The sequence below is a fragment of the Polypterus senegalus genome, chromosome 3 (assembly GCF_016835505.1).
Source record: "Polypterus senegalus isolate Bchr_013 chromosome 3, ASM1683550v1, whole genome shotgun sequence".
Classification (NCBI taxonomy): Eukaryota; Metazoa; Chordata; class Cladistia; order Polypteriformes; family Polypteridae; genus Polypterus; species Polypterus senegalus.
In genome coordinates this window covers 66,321,732-66,333,984 of record NC_053156.1, presented here as the reverse complement: position 1 = coordinate 66,333,984, position 12,253 = coordinate 66,321,732, and the positions used below count along the sequence as shown (strand labels likewise).

At 37.6% G+C, this 12,253-nt stretch overlaps 1 protein-coding gene across 1 annotated transcript; it reads left to right on the top strand.

The window, feature by feature from the left end:
- Window positions 1-50: 50 nt before the first annotated feature.
- Window positions 51-11,908, top strand: rnaseka (ribonuclease, RNase K a). Its single transcript, XM_039747409.1, has 3 exons — window positions 51-255; window positions 5,680-5,762; window positions 10,800-11,908. Exons 1-3 carry the CDS (start codon window positions 178-180, stop codon window positions 10,939-10,941), a joined length of 303 nt encoding a protein of 100 aa, XP_039603343.1. The 5' UTR covers window positions 51-177; the 3' UTR covers window positions 10,942-11,908.
- The last annotated feature ends 345 nt before the right edge of the window (window positions 11,909-12,253 follow it).

Here is a 12,253-nt window from a genome sequence, read left to right as displayed (position 1 = left end):
AGAAGAACAGTGGTACTAACTACGCATGCACGTAAAAGTCATGTGATCGACTTCCTAGTTGCTGACTTTAAACCGGAGGATTTCTGCCAGTACTCGCGGTAGCACATCCAATTTACATCTGGGCGGCGGGTGAAGCGGACAAGGTGTTTGAAGACAGCGACCAAATATTCGATAGCCATGGTGACCCTTCTGTGTTGCGGCCCGAAAATGGCGGCTTGCGGGATCGTCTTGAGCATTTGGGGCGTCATTATGCTGGTGAGAACATCTCTGTAAAACATGAAGCGCTGTGTCAGTTTTGGTACAATTCCTCTAACGTGTTTGATAAAGCGTAGCCAGTTCGTAGCCCTTGGGCTGTGTGAATCAGAATTACATGTTTTACCCTGGTAAATAAAATAAATATTTTATCCAGAACCAGTAAACCTGTTTGGTGTTTAGAAGGCCTGGTTACGTGAGCATTCAGATTAAGGACTAAAAAAGATACGGTTGGGAATGCAAAGGATTTATGGCTGTTACTGGCTTTGCACACCTTGGGTTAACAACATTGCACATGGTATTCAATATATAAATGTGAGTGTGGACAAGTGGTAAGGCACAATGTCCTCTACCTTGGTGCTTGATCTCTTTTTATATTGAGCACTGCCGTTTAAAGGGCATGGGACGTCTGTCTCCTCCACCACCGAGACTTGTATCTGTTGTGTCCGAAAATGTTAATATCCATGTTGGCTGGCAGAGCAATACTTTATAACTGTTTGCTGAAGGACGTCGTTAGGAGTTTCCGCTAGACATCATATGATCGTGACTGTACGTACATCGAAGTGTGTCCAAGGCTTTCTAAACCTGTTTCCATTTCTGTACCCTGGTGGATTCAGTTGTAGATTTCTCAGAAAATACAATGTCGTTTTTTACACAATGTTGAAATGTTTGCATTTTTAGTATTTTAGATTTAATGTTCACTTCCTTCGAGGTGGTCGTAATGTTGAGATATTTATTTTTTCAGAGTACAATTTCATTTGTGTGAACTGTTTGGAAAGCATTTGGTTATGGATAGCACTGCAATAATGCGAATGTGGAATACTTTTAAGCTGTATAGTACAGGATATGGGCGACAGTGGTATTAATAACACGCTTTTAATTTCAGAATGAAACGGAGCAGAAAGTTATTTATCAGGAATGGTATATTGGGAAAGATACATGGAAATAGAGATCCAAGTGTGATGAAGCAGAGTGAGAAATTAATTGTGGTTAGGTCTTTTCATGAGAAATTTTTGCATTGAAGGCTGTTCATTTATACAACCTTGGGTCCGTCTCCTTTCTAGCTAGGATAGGTTCATTGTGTACAAGGTGAAGGGAGTGACATCTTGCCATTATTTAATTCTTCAGTTGTTTTACTGATGAATAAAGGTGGGGAAGTGAATGAACCACACTTAGTATTTTTGTGGTGTGAATATAGTATAGAGGTAGTACATACACTACTGTATGTATTTTCAAGGGTAACCAGTTTGGAGCTTCCATCTTGCACAAGCCACTGAGATAATTGAAAATCAAACAGATTGGGTAAGCAGTGTGCTAATGCTTACAAGCTTCTGTAGAGTTGTTCTCTCTCTTGTTGATACCTACTTGAAGGTCACTGGGAGCTATTGGCTGTGAGGAAGTGGAATTAGCAGGCTTTATCCAGCTTCTTTGGTGGGTTTTGTTGTCACTAAACATTGTGTTCTTTAACAACAATAAGGAAGTAAAGTCTTGCAGGCATTTTCATTAGTGTTTGTATTTTAGGTGACTGTTTATTGATTCTGAAGTATCAAAGTAAGCGTAGTTGAAGCCAAGAAAACTCTGTCATATAGGCTAGTAGTAATGTGCTGTTGGCCCTTTAGCCAAGCAATATACACGAATGTAACTGTTATTATTGTTGTAACAGTCCGTGCCACATTTGCTTTTTTATTAAATTTATTGTAAGGTAAATAGCATTTACTGCAGTTTTTGTTTTAGCTTCTCTGTTTTAGTTTGCCATTTTATCTGATGTCCAGTCCAGTGAGCACCAGACTTGTATGACTAAATATCTCCTATTATGCAATCATGAGTACAACTTCCCCAAGAAATTAGTGTGTACTCAGATAGCTACCAGAGTCCGTGCTTAATTTATACACCTAAGTGGGACCTTTTAAAGTGCATAAGTAGAAGCTTCTGATTTTTGAAAACATTTATTCCGAGTCTTCCTTAACAACTTTATCAATGCTGCTGGCAGTTAACATTTTATGATAGATGTCTTGTAAAGGTTGTCTCCTTACGATCTCAAGTACCATGCTTAAGATTTCTGTTATTTTGCATATGTTATGCATCTGAGGTAGGCTTTATTAAGCAAAACAAAGAAAAGAAAATTCACCTACAAGCTTGTTCGGCCAAATATAACCTACTAATGTACCTTAAAATGCTTTCAAATTAGCTCTCACTACATCTCTTGATTTATTTTTTTTGAATAGTGTGTTTTTCTTTAAAAATAAAAACAAGATACTAATCATAAGAGGTGCTGTTTTTCCTGCCATATTTCATTTAGATGGGCTTTCATAATTTCAAAAAAAGAGCATGTACAAAACATTTTCATTATCAAGCCATTAATTTTATAGGAAAAACCTGCTTAATCCACTTCAGGGTCATGGGAGCCCAGAACTTATCTTAGTCACACAGGCTATTAACCAGTCCCAGACAGAATGCTAGTTCATTGCAGGGCAGCGCATTTTCTAAAGATATTTACCTCATGTGGTGGGTTTGTTAGATAAATGAGCAATATAAACTATGTGTTCCTTTTTTTTTAAGAGAAAGTTTAACTTTTGTATAGGCCATTCCTGCAACTACTGCAGTACACCTAATACCACTTCTCTGCACTTTATCCAGTGTTGCATTCTTTTTTTTTTTTTGCCATCAGGAGACTAGCATGATCTACAGGGTACAAGATACAAGGGTTTTGTGCAGCTTAAATTTGAAAGCTGTTATTCTCCACATTCTCCATGCTGCTATTTAATACTACTAATAGCATTTTTGTTTGTTTCTATACTTTATATTGTGATTGACAGTAATGAATCCACTAGCTCGCAAGCCTTTTTCATAAGGCCAGCATATCGCTACATGGGTTTTCTTCAGTGGTAGCCTTCATTTAAATAATCAGAGCCAGTTGTGGATAGTGAGACATCTCCAGCAACTCAGTCGTAGCACTCTGTCACTCACCTCAAGAAAATCAAACAGGTTTGATTTTGTTTCATGCTGTAGGGGTAGGCATTTTTACGTGTGAAAGTTGATAGCCAATAAGTGTTTAGCCAAGAATAAATTGCAAAGTAACAGTAAAGAAGGAAAGTGAGTCTTTTGAACTGCGCAAACAGAAAACAGCCTTGCTTATCCAATGCCTCATTTTTGTCATACCACAACAGAATGGATAAAGATGCTGAGACAACAGCTGAAGTCGCCATACCCAGAAACATAATATAGCCACCGGCATTTTCGGGTACCACATTAATTGGCTATTGAAATGTAGCAAGCACATGATAATTTGGAAATCTTAAAATGTGTCAAGAAGGCTTGAGGGAGTTGTACAACCCATTTTTCCCCAGCAATTCCTACTCGTGTAATCTGACATCATCAAGGTGACAAGATCTGGTAGTTATGTGGATGGGTTCTCCAACTTGAAGTTGTGAAGTGTGACGCCAACATAAAGTATGCTTTCTAGCTCCAGATCATTAATTTTGTATTAGTTGAATTTTATTTCTTATGTATATTTTTTATATCATTTGCTTAATGTCAGGCCAGACACTGAGTGTGTATGTACAAGTATTAAAGTTACATTGCATAATTTTTCAGTTTTGCTTCTTAAATGCTATATTTGTTTATAGTAACATCAACATACAGTATTATTGTTGCATTTTCCTGGCTTTCTCAATTGCAGCCCTCTTCTTTGGTCAGCTGTATCACTTATTTATAGTATATTTTGACTTTGTTCCAGCACTACAGTTTGAATCTCCCATCCAAGAATTATTTGTACAAAATATGCTATAAAGAGTTATGAAACATTAGGATAGTTGTAACGAGAACAAATTATTCTGCTCAACAACCTTATCCATTCTATTAATCTACATCATCTAGAATGATATCAAGTTGAGATATGAAGGTCCCTAAAGGCTTACTTTCCTTCACACTACTTGGCAAGTTTGTAATTTTGTCTCTGGTTTGATGCTTAATGTGGCGGAAAACAAAATGAAAGTTTTTAATTTTAATGTCTTAAATGGAAGAATTCAAGTTTTGTCTGGTTTCTGTTTTGGCAGAATTTATAAGGAAGAAATTTGTTTTTACTAATAGTACCATTTATTTTGGGCTTTTGAACCAAAAAACAATGGTAACCTTGTAGGTACTAGCTAAATTAAATTCATTTGAATGCTTTGTCATTAAATTGGTACTTAATTCAATGTTGCTTTCTACCTTATGGCTAATTTTCAGGGATAGGCTAGCATTCATATGATCATTAACTGTTGTGTGTGTGTGTGTGTGTGGTTGTATTTAATAATGTGTGGATAGGTTGATGTCATTATATTGACATTCTCAGGAAAATGTAATATTAATATTTTCATTCCCCAAATCTTCAGTTTTAAGTTACTTACAGCTTAAGGCTGTCAACTGTACATTTTCAAAAATAACTTGGTCCATTGAAAGCTGAAAAACTTGTGGTGGCAGAGCTGTGGAATCCTAAGATGTTGCAGTATAGTTAAAAAATTAGGGACTGAGTCAATAAAAATGCAGCTTTGGGATGAGTTGAAACCTGTTCAATATGGCAGTTGTCACAGAAAATCAAGCCAATTTAATGAGTATCCTTGCATTTATAATAATATGCTATTACCACATTTAACAAAACTATGACTTGTATAGAGGATTCTGTTATTTTGACAACATTTAGCAATTAAATTCCTCCTGCATTTAGAGATTGTTTAACGGTACTTCTAAAGATGAGACAGTTATTGTTGACATAGAAGATAGCAACCAGTCAACAGTATTTTAGACAATTAAAACAAAAAAATGTGTTTAATTCGCCTACAACAAATTATAACACTAGCAAAGCAGTTGGAACACAACCAGAGAGGTAGGATGAGGGTGTGCATGTATGTACAAATGCACCCTGCAGTGGACTAGCAAGATGTCCTTCACTTGTATCTTAGAATAGACTGCTACTTGCCCAGTATCTAGCAATGAAAAAAGTGAGTTCAGGAAAGGGAATGCTATTCTCTGAGAAGGTTCTTCCTACCGATGGTATTCCAGCTTTGAATGTGTTTTCTGTTAGCTCTCTCTGTCATCTTTAGTACTAGAGTTTTGTACCGTGTTAGCCATTATGAATATAGAGAGAAGTCCAGCAAAATGACACCTTTTATTGGCTAACAAAAAAGATTACAATATGCAAGCTTTTGAGGCAACTCGGGCCCCTTCTTCAGGCAAGATGTAATCCGGTTATCTTTTGAATTGATATGGTGCTATTATCAGAATGCAGCATCATCAGGTGCTTCACAGACTTGGCAAGATTATAATATAGTATTAAATACAGAAATAGAACATTGCCAAAATAGTAAACGCAAAGATATGCAGCATTGTGTTACATCTGGAGAGCATCTCAAGTATAAGTTTAATTTTGGTCCTTTTGTGTGTTTTCAGGTATTGCTGGGAATATTCTTTAATGTGCACTCAGCTGTGCTGTTAGAAGATGTGCCCTTCACAGAAAACGATTTCCAAGACAAGTAAGTGAGAGTGTAAAATTTTGAAATTGAGAAATTTAGCTAGATTTTTAGCTTTAAAAGTTACTTTATATCTAGCTTGTTTCACTGTTTTGCAAAGCGTTGTTAATTTTACCATTGGGTTTGAAAGTTCAGTATCAAATGAGGAGTGTGATCCAAATTAACTGGATTTTTTTTTCCCCCGACACTTGACCTGAGACCCATTCATCCATCCATTTTCCAACCCGCTGAATCTGAACACAGGGTCACGGGGGTCTGCTGGAGCCAATCCTAGCCAACACAGGGCACAAAGCAGGAATCCAATCCCGGGCAGGGTGCCAAACCACCGCAGGACACACACAAACACACACTAGGGCCAATTTAGAATCGCCAGTCCACCTAACCTGCATGTCTTTGGACTGTGGGAGGAAACCCACGCAGACACGGGGAGAACATGCAAACTCCACGCAGGGAGGACCCGGGATGTGAACCTGGGCCTCCTAACTGCGAGGCAGCAGCGCTACCTCTGCGCCACCATGCCGCCACGACCTGAGACCTGATATGATAAAATTTTTAGAAGTGTGAAAAGCAGCTGTTATAACCATGTAAATTATAGTATCATAGTAGTATCTTGACAAAGGTTTTTTTTTTTCCTTCAGTCAGTGTGGTTTATTTTCAAAGTATTTAAGGTGAGATGCACAAATGTATAAATGAAATGCAGTGGAATTCTTGAAAACAGTAAAAACTTTACACCATTTCATATGACAACAACATAATTTTCATACTAAAAAGTAGCTCAAAGTGCTTTACATAATGAGCAAAAATAAAAGACAAAATAAGAAATTAAAATAAGGCAACATTAGTTAACATAGAAAAAGAGTAAGGGCCGATGGCCAGGGAGGACACAAAAAAAAACTCCAGACAGCTGGAGGAAAAAAAAACAAAAAACTGCAGGGGTTCCAGGCCACTAGACCGCCCAGTCCCTTTTGGGCATTCTACCTAACATAAATGAAACAGTCCTCTTTGTATTTAGGGTTCTCATGAACGCTTTTGATGATGATGGTCATTCAGACTTCTGGCTTTTAATCCATCACTAAAAAGACACTGGAAAAAGAAACAGAAGAGAGAGTAGGGGTTAGTACAGATTTTAGAGCCACCATGAATAGTTATTATAATGAATTGGATATACAGAGTATCAGGATTAAATTACAGTGAGGTTATGAGAAGGCCATGTTAAAGTAATGTGTTTTCAGCAGTGTTTTAAAGTGCTCCACTGTATTAGCCTGGCGAATTCCTATAGGCAGGCTATTCCAGATTTTAGGTGCATAGCAGCAGAAAGCCGCTCCACCACTTCTTGTAAGTTTTGCTCTTAGAATTCTAAGGAGACAATTATTTGAGGATCTGAGGTTACGATTTGGAATATAAGATGTCGAGACATTCCGATATATAAGATGGGGCGAGATTATTTAAGGCTTTATAAACCAAAAGCAGAATTTTAAATTCTAATCCTGAATAACACAGGTAACCAGTGTAGTGACATCAAAATTGGAGAAATGTGCTCGGATTTTCTTTTCCTAGTTAGGATTCTAGCAGCTGCATTCTGCACTAGTACCAAACGATATAAAACCTTATACCATCAATGTAAATAAACAGTAAACCAGAAAGCAATCTGAATGGTTACACACAAAACCATGCTTACAGAAATGCATTTTAACATTAGAATTGTCCTGCTGTAGGTAGTAATAAGAGAAATACAGTACAAACTCTGGTTTGTAGCATTCTTGGGAGTTGTGTGCCTTCTGACTTTCAGTAATTACTGACTAATACAATGACAGTAAAATAATTTTACTCCCAGAAGGAGCAATAAGTAATGAAACTATAAGTGAAGAGCTACATTACAAAAAAATACTTCATACACAGTACCTACTCCTCCTAACAAGCATGATAATGTAAGCAGTCCATGTAAATATGTTACGTATTAAAAACAGTTGATCAGGGTGTAGTGATTACCATTACTGCATCATGGATTGAACATCGTGATTTAAATGCTATACCTTGTCAGTTTCCCTAAGCTGTTGACTGGTGTAGTAGAAATCAACAACTTAATTAAACAAAGAAACTTCTCCTTTAATAGGACAAATCTAATAAAATCTTTGAGTCCGTAATCAGGCAGGAGAAAAGCTTGTCCATCCGAGTTATTCATTGAACCTACATCACCAAGCATCTTTTACAGTATTCTGTTACAGCATGATGAGAATGGTCAAATATTAAAGGTGTAAGTCTATTTTATAAACCACTGAATTTACATAACTGTGACAATCAGTGCATACTTTTATTCTGGTTGGTTTGTTGGTATCCGGGATGAACATCTCCAGGCTGGTGATAAGGCTGTCCTTCTGGCATTGCAAGCAATCTTTGCTTTCATTTGGGAGGTGGGTATTGTCCCAACTGACTGGAAAATAGGACTTGTCATCCCTATCTGGAAAGGGAAGGGTGATTGTGTGGATTGCAGCATCTCCATGGGGATAACACTGCTCTCTGTTCTAGGTAAAGGACTTGCTAGGGTCACCCTAATTAGGATCCGTGATCACATGCTCACCTGCTAGCTACTGGAGAAGTCTGGTTTTAAACCTAAGAAATCTACCATCAACCACATCATGGCACTGAGGGTTCTCATCACGTGCAAACATGAATACCTCTGTGCTTTTCCCTGCTTGATTCTGGGGTTCGTTAGGGATGTTTTCATGCTCCTACTCTTTTTCAGTGCTTGCATGGACTGGGTGTTGGACAGGGTTGTGGGGTCCAGCGGCTGTGGAGAATCTGTTGGTGAAGAAAGATTCACTGATCTTGACTTTGCCAACGATGCTGTGATCTTCGCTCTGTGCTCTTGAGAGACTGAGCGAGGAGTCTGAGTGTCCTGGATAAAAACCAAGATCCATGCCTTTGTTGACCTCTAAAGGGCACAGCCATCAGCAGTGTGTCTGTTTGCAGAGAGATTGTTGACCTCATCAAGGAGTTTACTTGCATTGGCAGCGACATTTATATCTCTGGCGACTCATCCTATGAAGTCAGTAGACGAATTGGGAGAGCATGGGGGAATCGTGCGATTGCTGGAAAGGGGTGTGTGGTGGTCCCGATGTCTTTGCAAAAGGACCAAGGTCCAAGTCTTTAGAGTCCTGGTGCTTCGTGTTTTGCTATATGGTTGCGGGACATGGGATGAAGACTGGACTCCTTTGGGTACCACTGATTTGACTTTGTGTCGAACGCGCGGTTGCTCACAGAGTTCCAAATGAGGCACGTTACCTGCATTGTGAGGGATATCATCAGTTACTGCACTGCTGCCATGTGGAGCGATTCTCCGAGTGTGATCCAGCTTGTAGAGGACCTTAGTGGCTGGCCCACGGCAAAGGCACACCCATGTAACATCTGGCTACAGCAGATCGATTGCCCATTATTTGGGACTGGACTGCATCTCAGTCTGTGGGGTTGCCAACTGGGATCCAAAGCTGTTTCAACATGTGGGTGCGGCAATGCTCCTCAACCTGACCTGTTCATTGGTTTACAACTAAAAGCCATATAAAATAACTCATTTTTTTTAGATTCTTATTCTTTTTATACTGTTTGGGGTGATCTACCACCCTTGAAATTTCTTTGTATATAACAATTGTTGTTGAATACAGGACATCTCATCTCTTAGTCATCTTTCAGTACATTTTGTGTATTACATTTTTGTCTCTGTTGTTCACTTGAACGTTATCTGGTTTCCTCATATTCCTAAACACTTTTCTGACCTTATGTAGTTAACCGTTTATGCTATTTCTTTAAGATGAATGCTGTATTTTTAATATGGAAAGCATATTGAAATACTTTATCCTAAATGATTATGTGACCCCTAAGTCTAACTTTTCTTCCACACTGGTTTCATTGTATAAGCTCTGCAGTAGACCAGTACCTAGTCTAGGTTGTTTGCTATATTGTGCTTTGTGTTAGGCGGGCTGTAAACAGGAATTTTGGTTAAGCATGCTTGAGAATGTGTGTATTAAAAAGGCCCCTTTTGGGGTTTATTTGCAAGATAAAATAAGTACAATGCATTTTCTGATCGCCTCTGCATTATTAGTAGATAATATAGAATCGTATGCTTTTTCTATTAAAGTGTCATCTTAAATCATACCTTTAAAATCATGCTGGCATGCAGAGCACAATAAAATACTTGGTAGAGCTACATATATAGTGTGATAATGTTGAGCTTGCATTGATTTTCAATGCCTACGTTTTCCAAATGTCAACTACACTACTAGTCAAAAGTTATAGAACAAGTCAGTTTTTCTTCAAATTTAATCATCGGTTGAAATGCAATGAATGACCTATAATAGTGAAAAGGTAAGCAGTAAACAGCCAGAGGTTTAAATTTAAAAGTTGCATTAAAAAGGTACTATTTTGAAATTTGCTATTTTCTTTTTTTCAGCTTTTGCAAACTTTACATTTAAACCTTTTAATCAGTATTGAAATTAAACTAGAAAGTTGCAAGGAGTTCTTTGACCTGTATTTATGATGCAGATTAGGTTTTAGATGCTTAATTGTGGAACATTTTATAGAGTGCTTTAATAGGTCATATTTACAATACAGTGCTGGTTCAAAGCATCCTTACATTTCTCAATAACTGGCTAGTATGATAATGCATCTCCTTATTTAAGACAAACTACTGTACATGTTATTTGGACAAAAACAGGATAGTGGTCCTTGAACTGTAATATGTAAGACTTGAATACATCATAGGTCAGGAAATGTGCAGGAACTACAAAACATTTCAGGTGTTCAGGATGGGGTAGCATTGCCTCATTTCTCCTCCACTTTAGATTCTAGTAAATGTACCTGCTATATATTTTCTCATTGTCTGTGTACGTGTGAGGCAAGTTATGCAGGACAGAAGGTATATGTGGTATAGTCATTTACTTTTTGGCTTGTCTATGCATTATAATGTGTATTTAAGAATGAGATGGTTCTGCAGCAAAAATCATCTCACTGAATGACTAATGATTTTTTCTTTCCTGATGTCTGTAGGAATCCCCCACAAGAGATTTACAAGCTGTATGAAAAAGTGAGTTATAACTGCTTCATTGCAGCAGCCATCTATGCATTGTTGGGAGGCTTTTCCTTCTGTCAAGTGAGGCTGAACAAGCGGAAAGAATACATGGTGCGCTAGACTGCCCTTGATCTCGCAGAACCTGCAGGCCCTCTGGATTGTACACCATCACTTCTTCTTAAATGATTTTTTTTTTTTTTTAATCTTAGGAAAATTGTTTATTGTGTTCTTTGTTAAGACACCTTCCCTTTGTGGCTGTTGGTGCTGATATTTTCTGGGAGATGCCACTCATCTTTTATAATATTGGCTTTTCCTTTTAATGTAACAGTGTACTAATTGTAGCACAGACAGTGGGGATGTAACATGAACTTTGGTCAGGTGGGGAGTTGCTGCCATGAGTTACGCCACACTTATTTTATCTCCCCATCTAACTGCTAACTGATGTAGTTTTCAAGATGCATTGCTATGTCTATTACACATACAAAAGAATACACACATCCATGGATTCTACATTAGACCCAATTATTACCTCTGACCCTGTCTCCTCTTTGGCATTCTTACACTCTGTTATGAATATTCACATTGACTGTTTCAGACTTCATTTTTATTTGGCCTTTTTTTTCTATCATTCCATTTCCATTTACTAGGCATTCAGGGTCCTCATGGCTTAAATATGATGCATGGTGGACTGGTGGAAGTACAGACAGTATGAGGGCCCCTGTTTTTGATGTGGTAAATGTGTTGTCCCCTTTTTGGGACCTTTTGTTGCAGTTGGAGAAGATCTCCTAAAGGATAGTGGACATGTTGGCAAATTAAGATTTTTATAAACAAATATCAACAGCTCTAGTAATTTCTTGTATACACCCATCCCTGCAATCTGCACATACAACAATGGTGGAATTTGAAACCTTGTTATTAATATTTTTTTGTTTTGGTAATTTATATAAAAAGAATGAAAATTATGATGTATGTGAGGCTTGTGTATTTAAGAAATGTTGGTGGCTTTTAAATGTTTTGATGTACATTTTTTCTGTGTAAATTATTAAGAGACCGAGTCTGCAATAAACAAAGGTGAGGTGAAGTTAAATGAAATGTTTCTTTTTTATTTACTTTGGCTACAGTTTCCACCACAAATAATGTTAAACACATTGTTCCAATTGAGAGTTTGATGAGTTTACATGCTGTAGATTATTGCAACCTCAGTATTGTGAAACTGGGCACACTCCTCCTGACTGGTGTAAGTCACTCAATATTTTCCAATCAACCATTTTCTAAACACAATTTATTTAATTTTAGGATTTCAAAGTGCCAATGTCTATCATAGGAATTTTTGGCACAAGAGATAAACCATGTCTGGAAGGAGTCCAGTCCATTCCTATGTGTCACCACTCAAACAAGGTCAATTTAAAGTCCCCCAGAAAGTAAATGTATG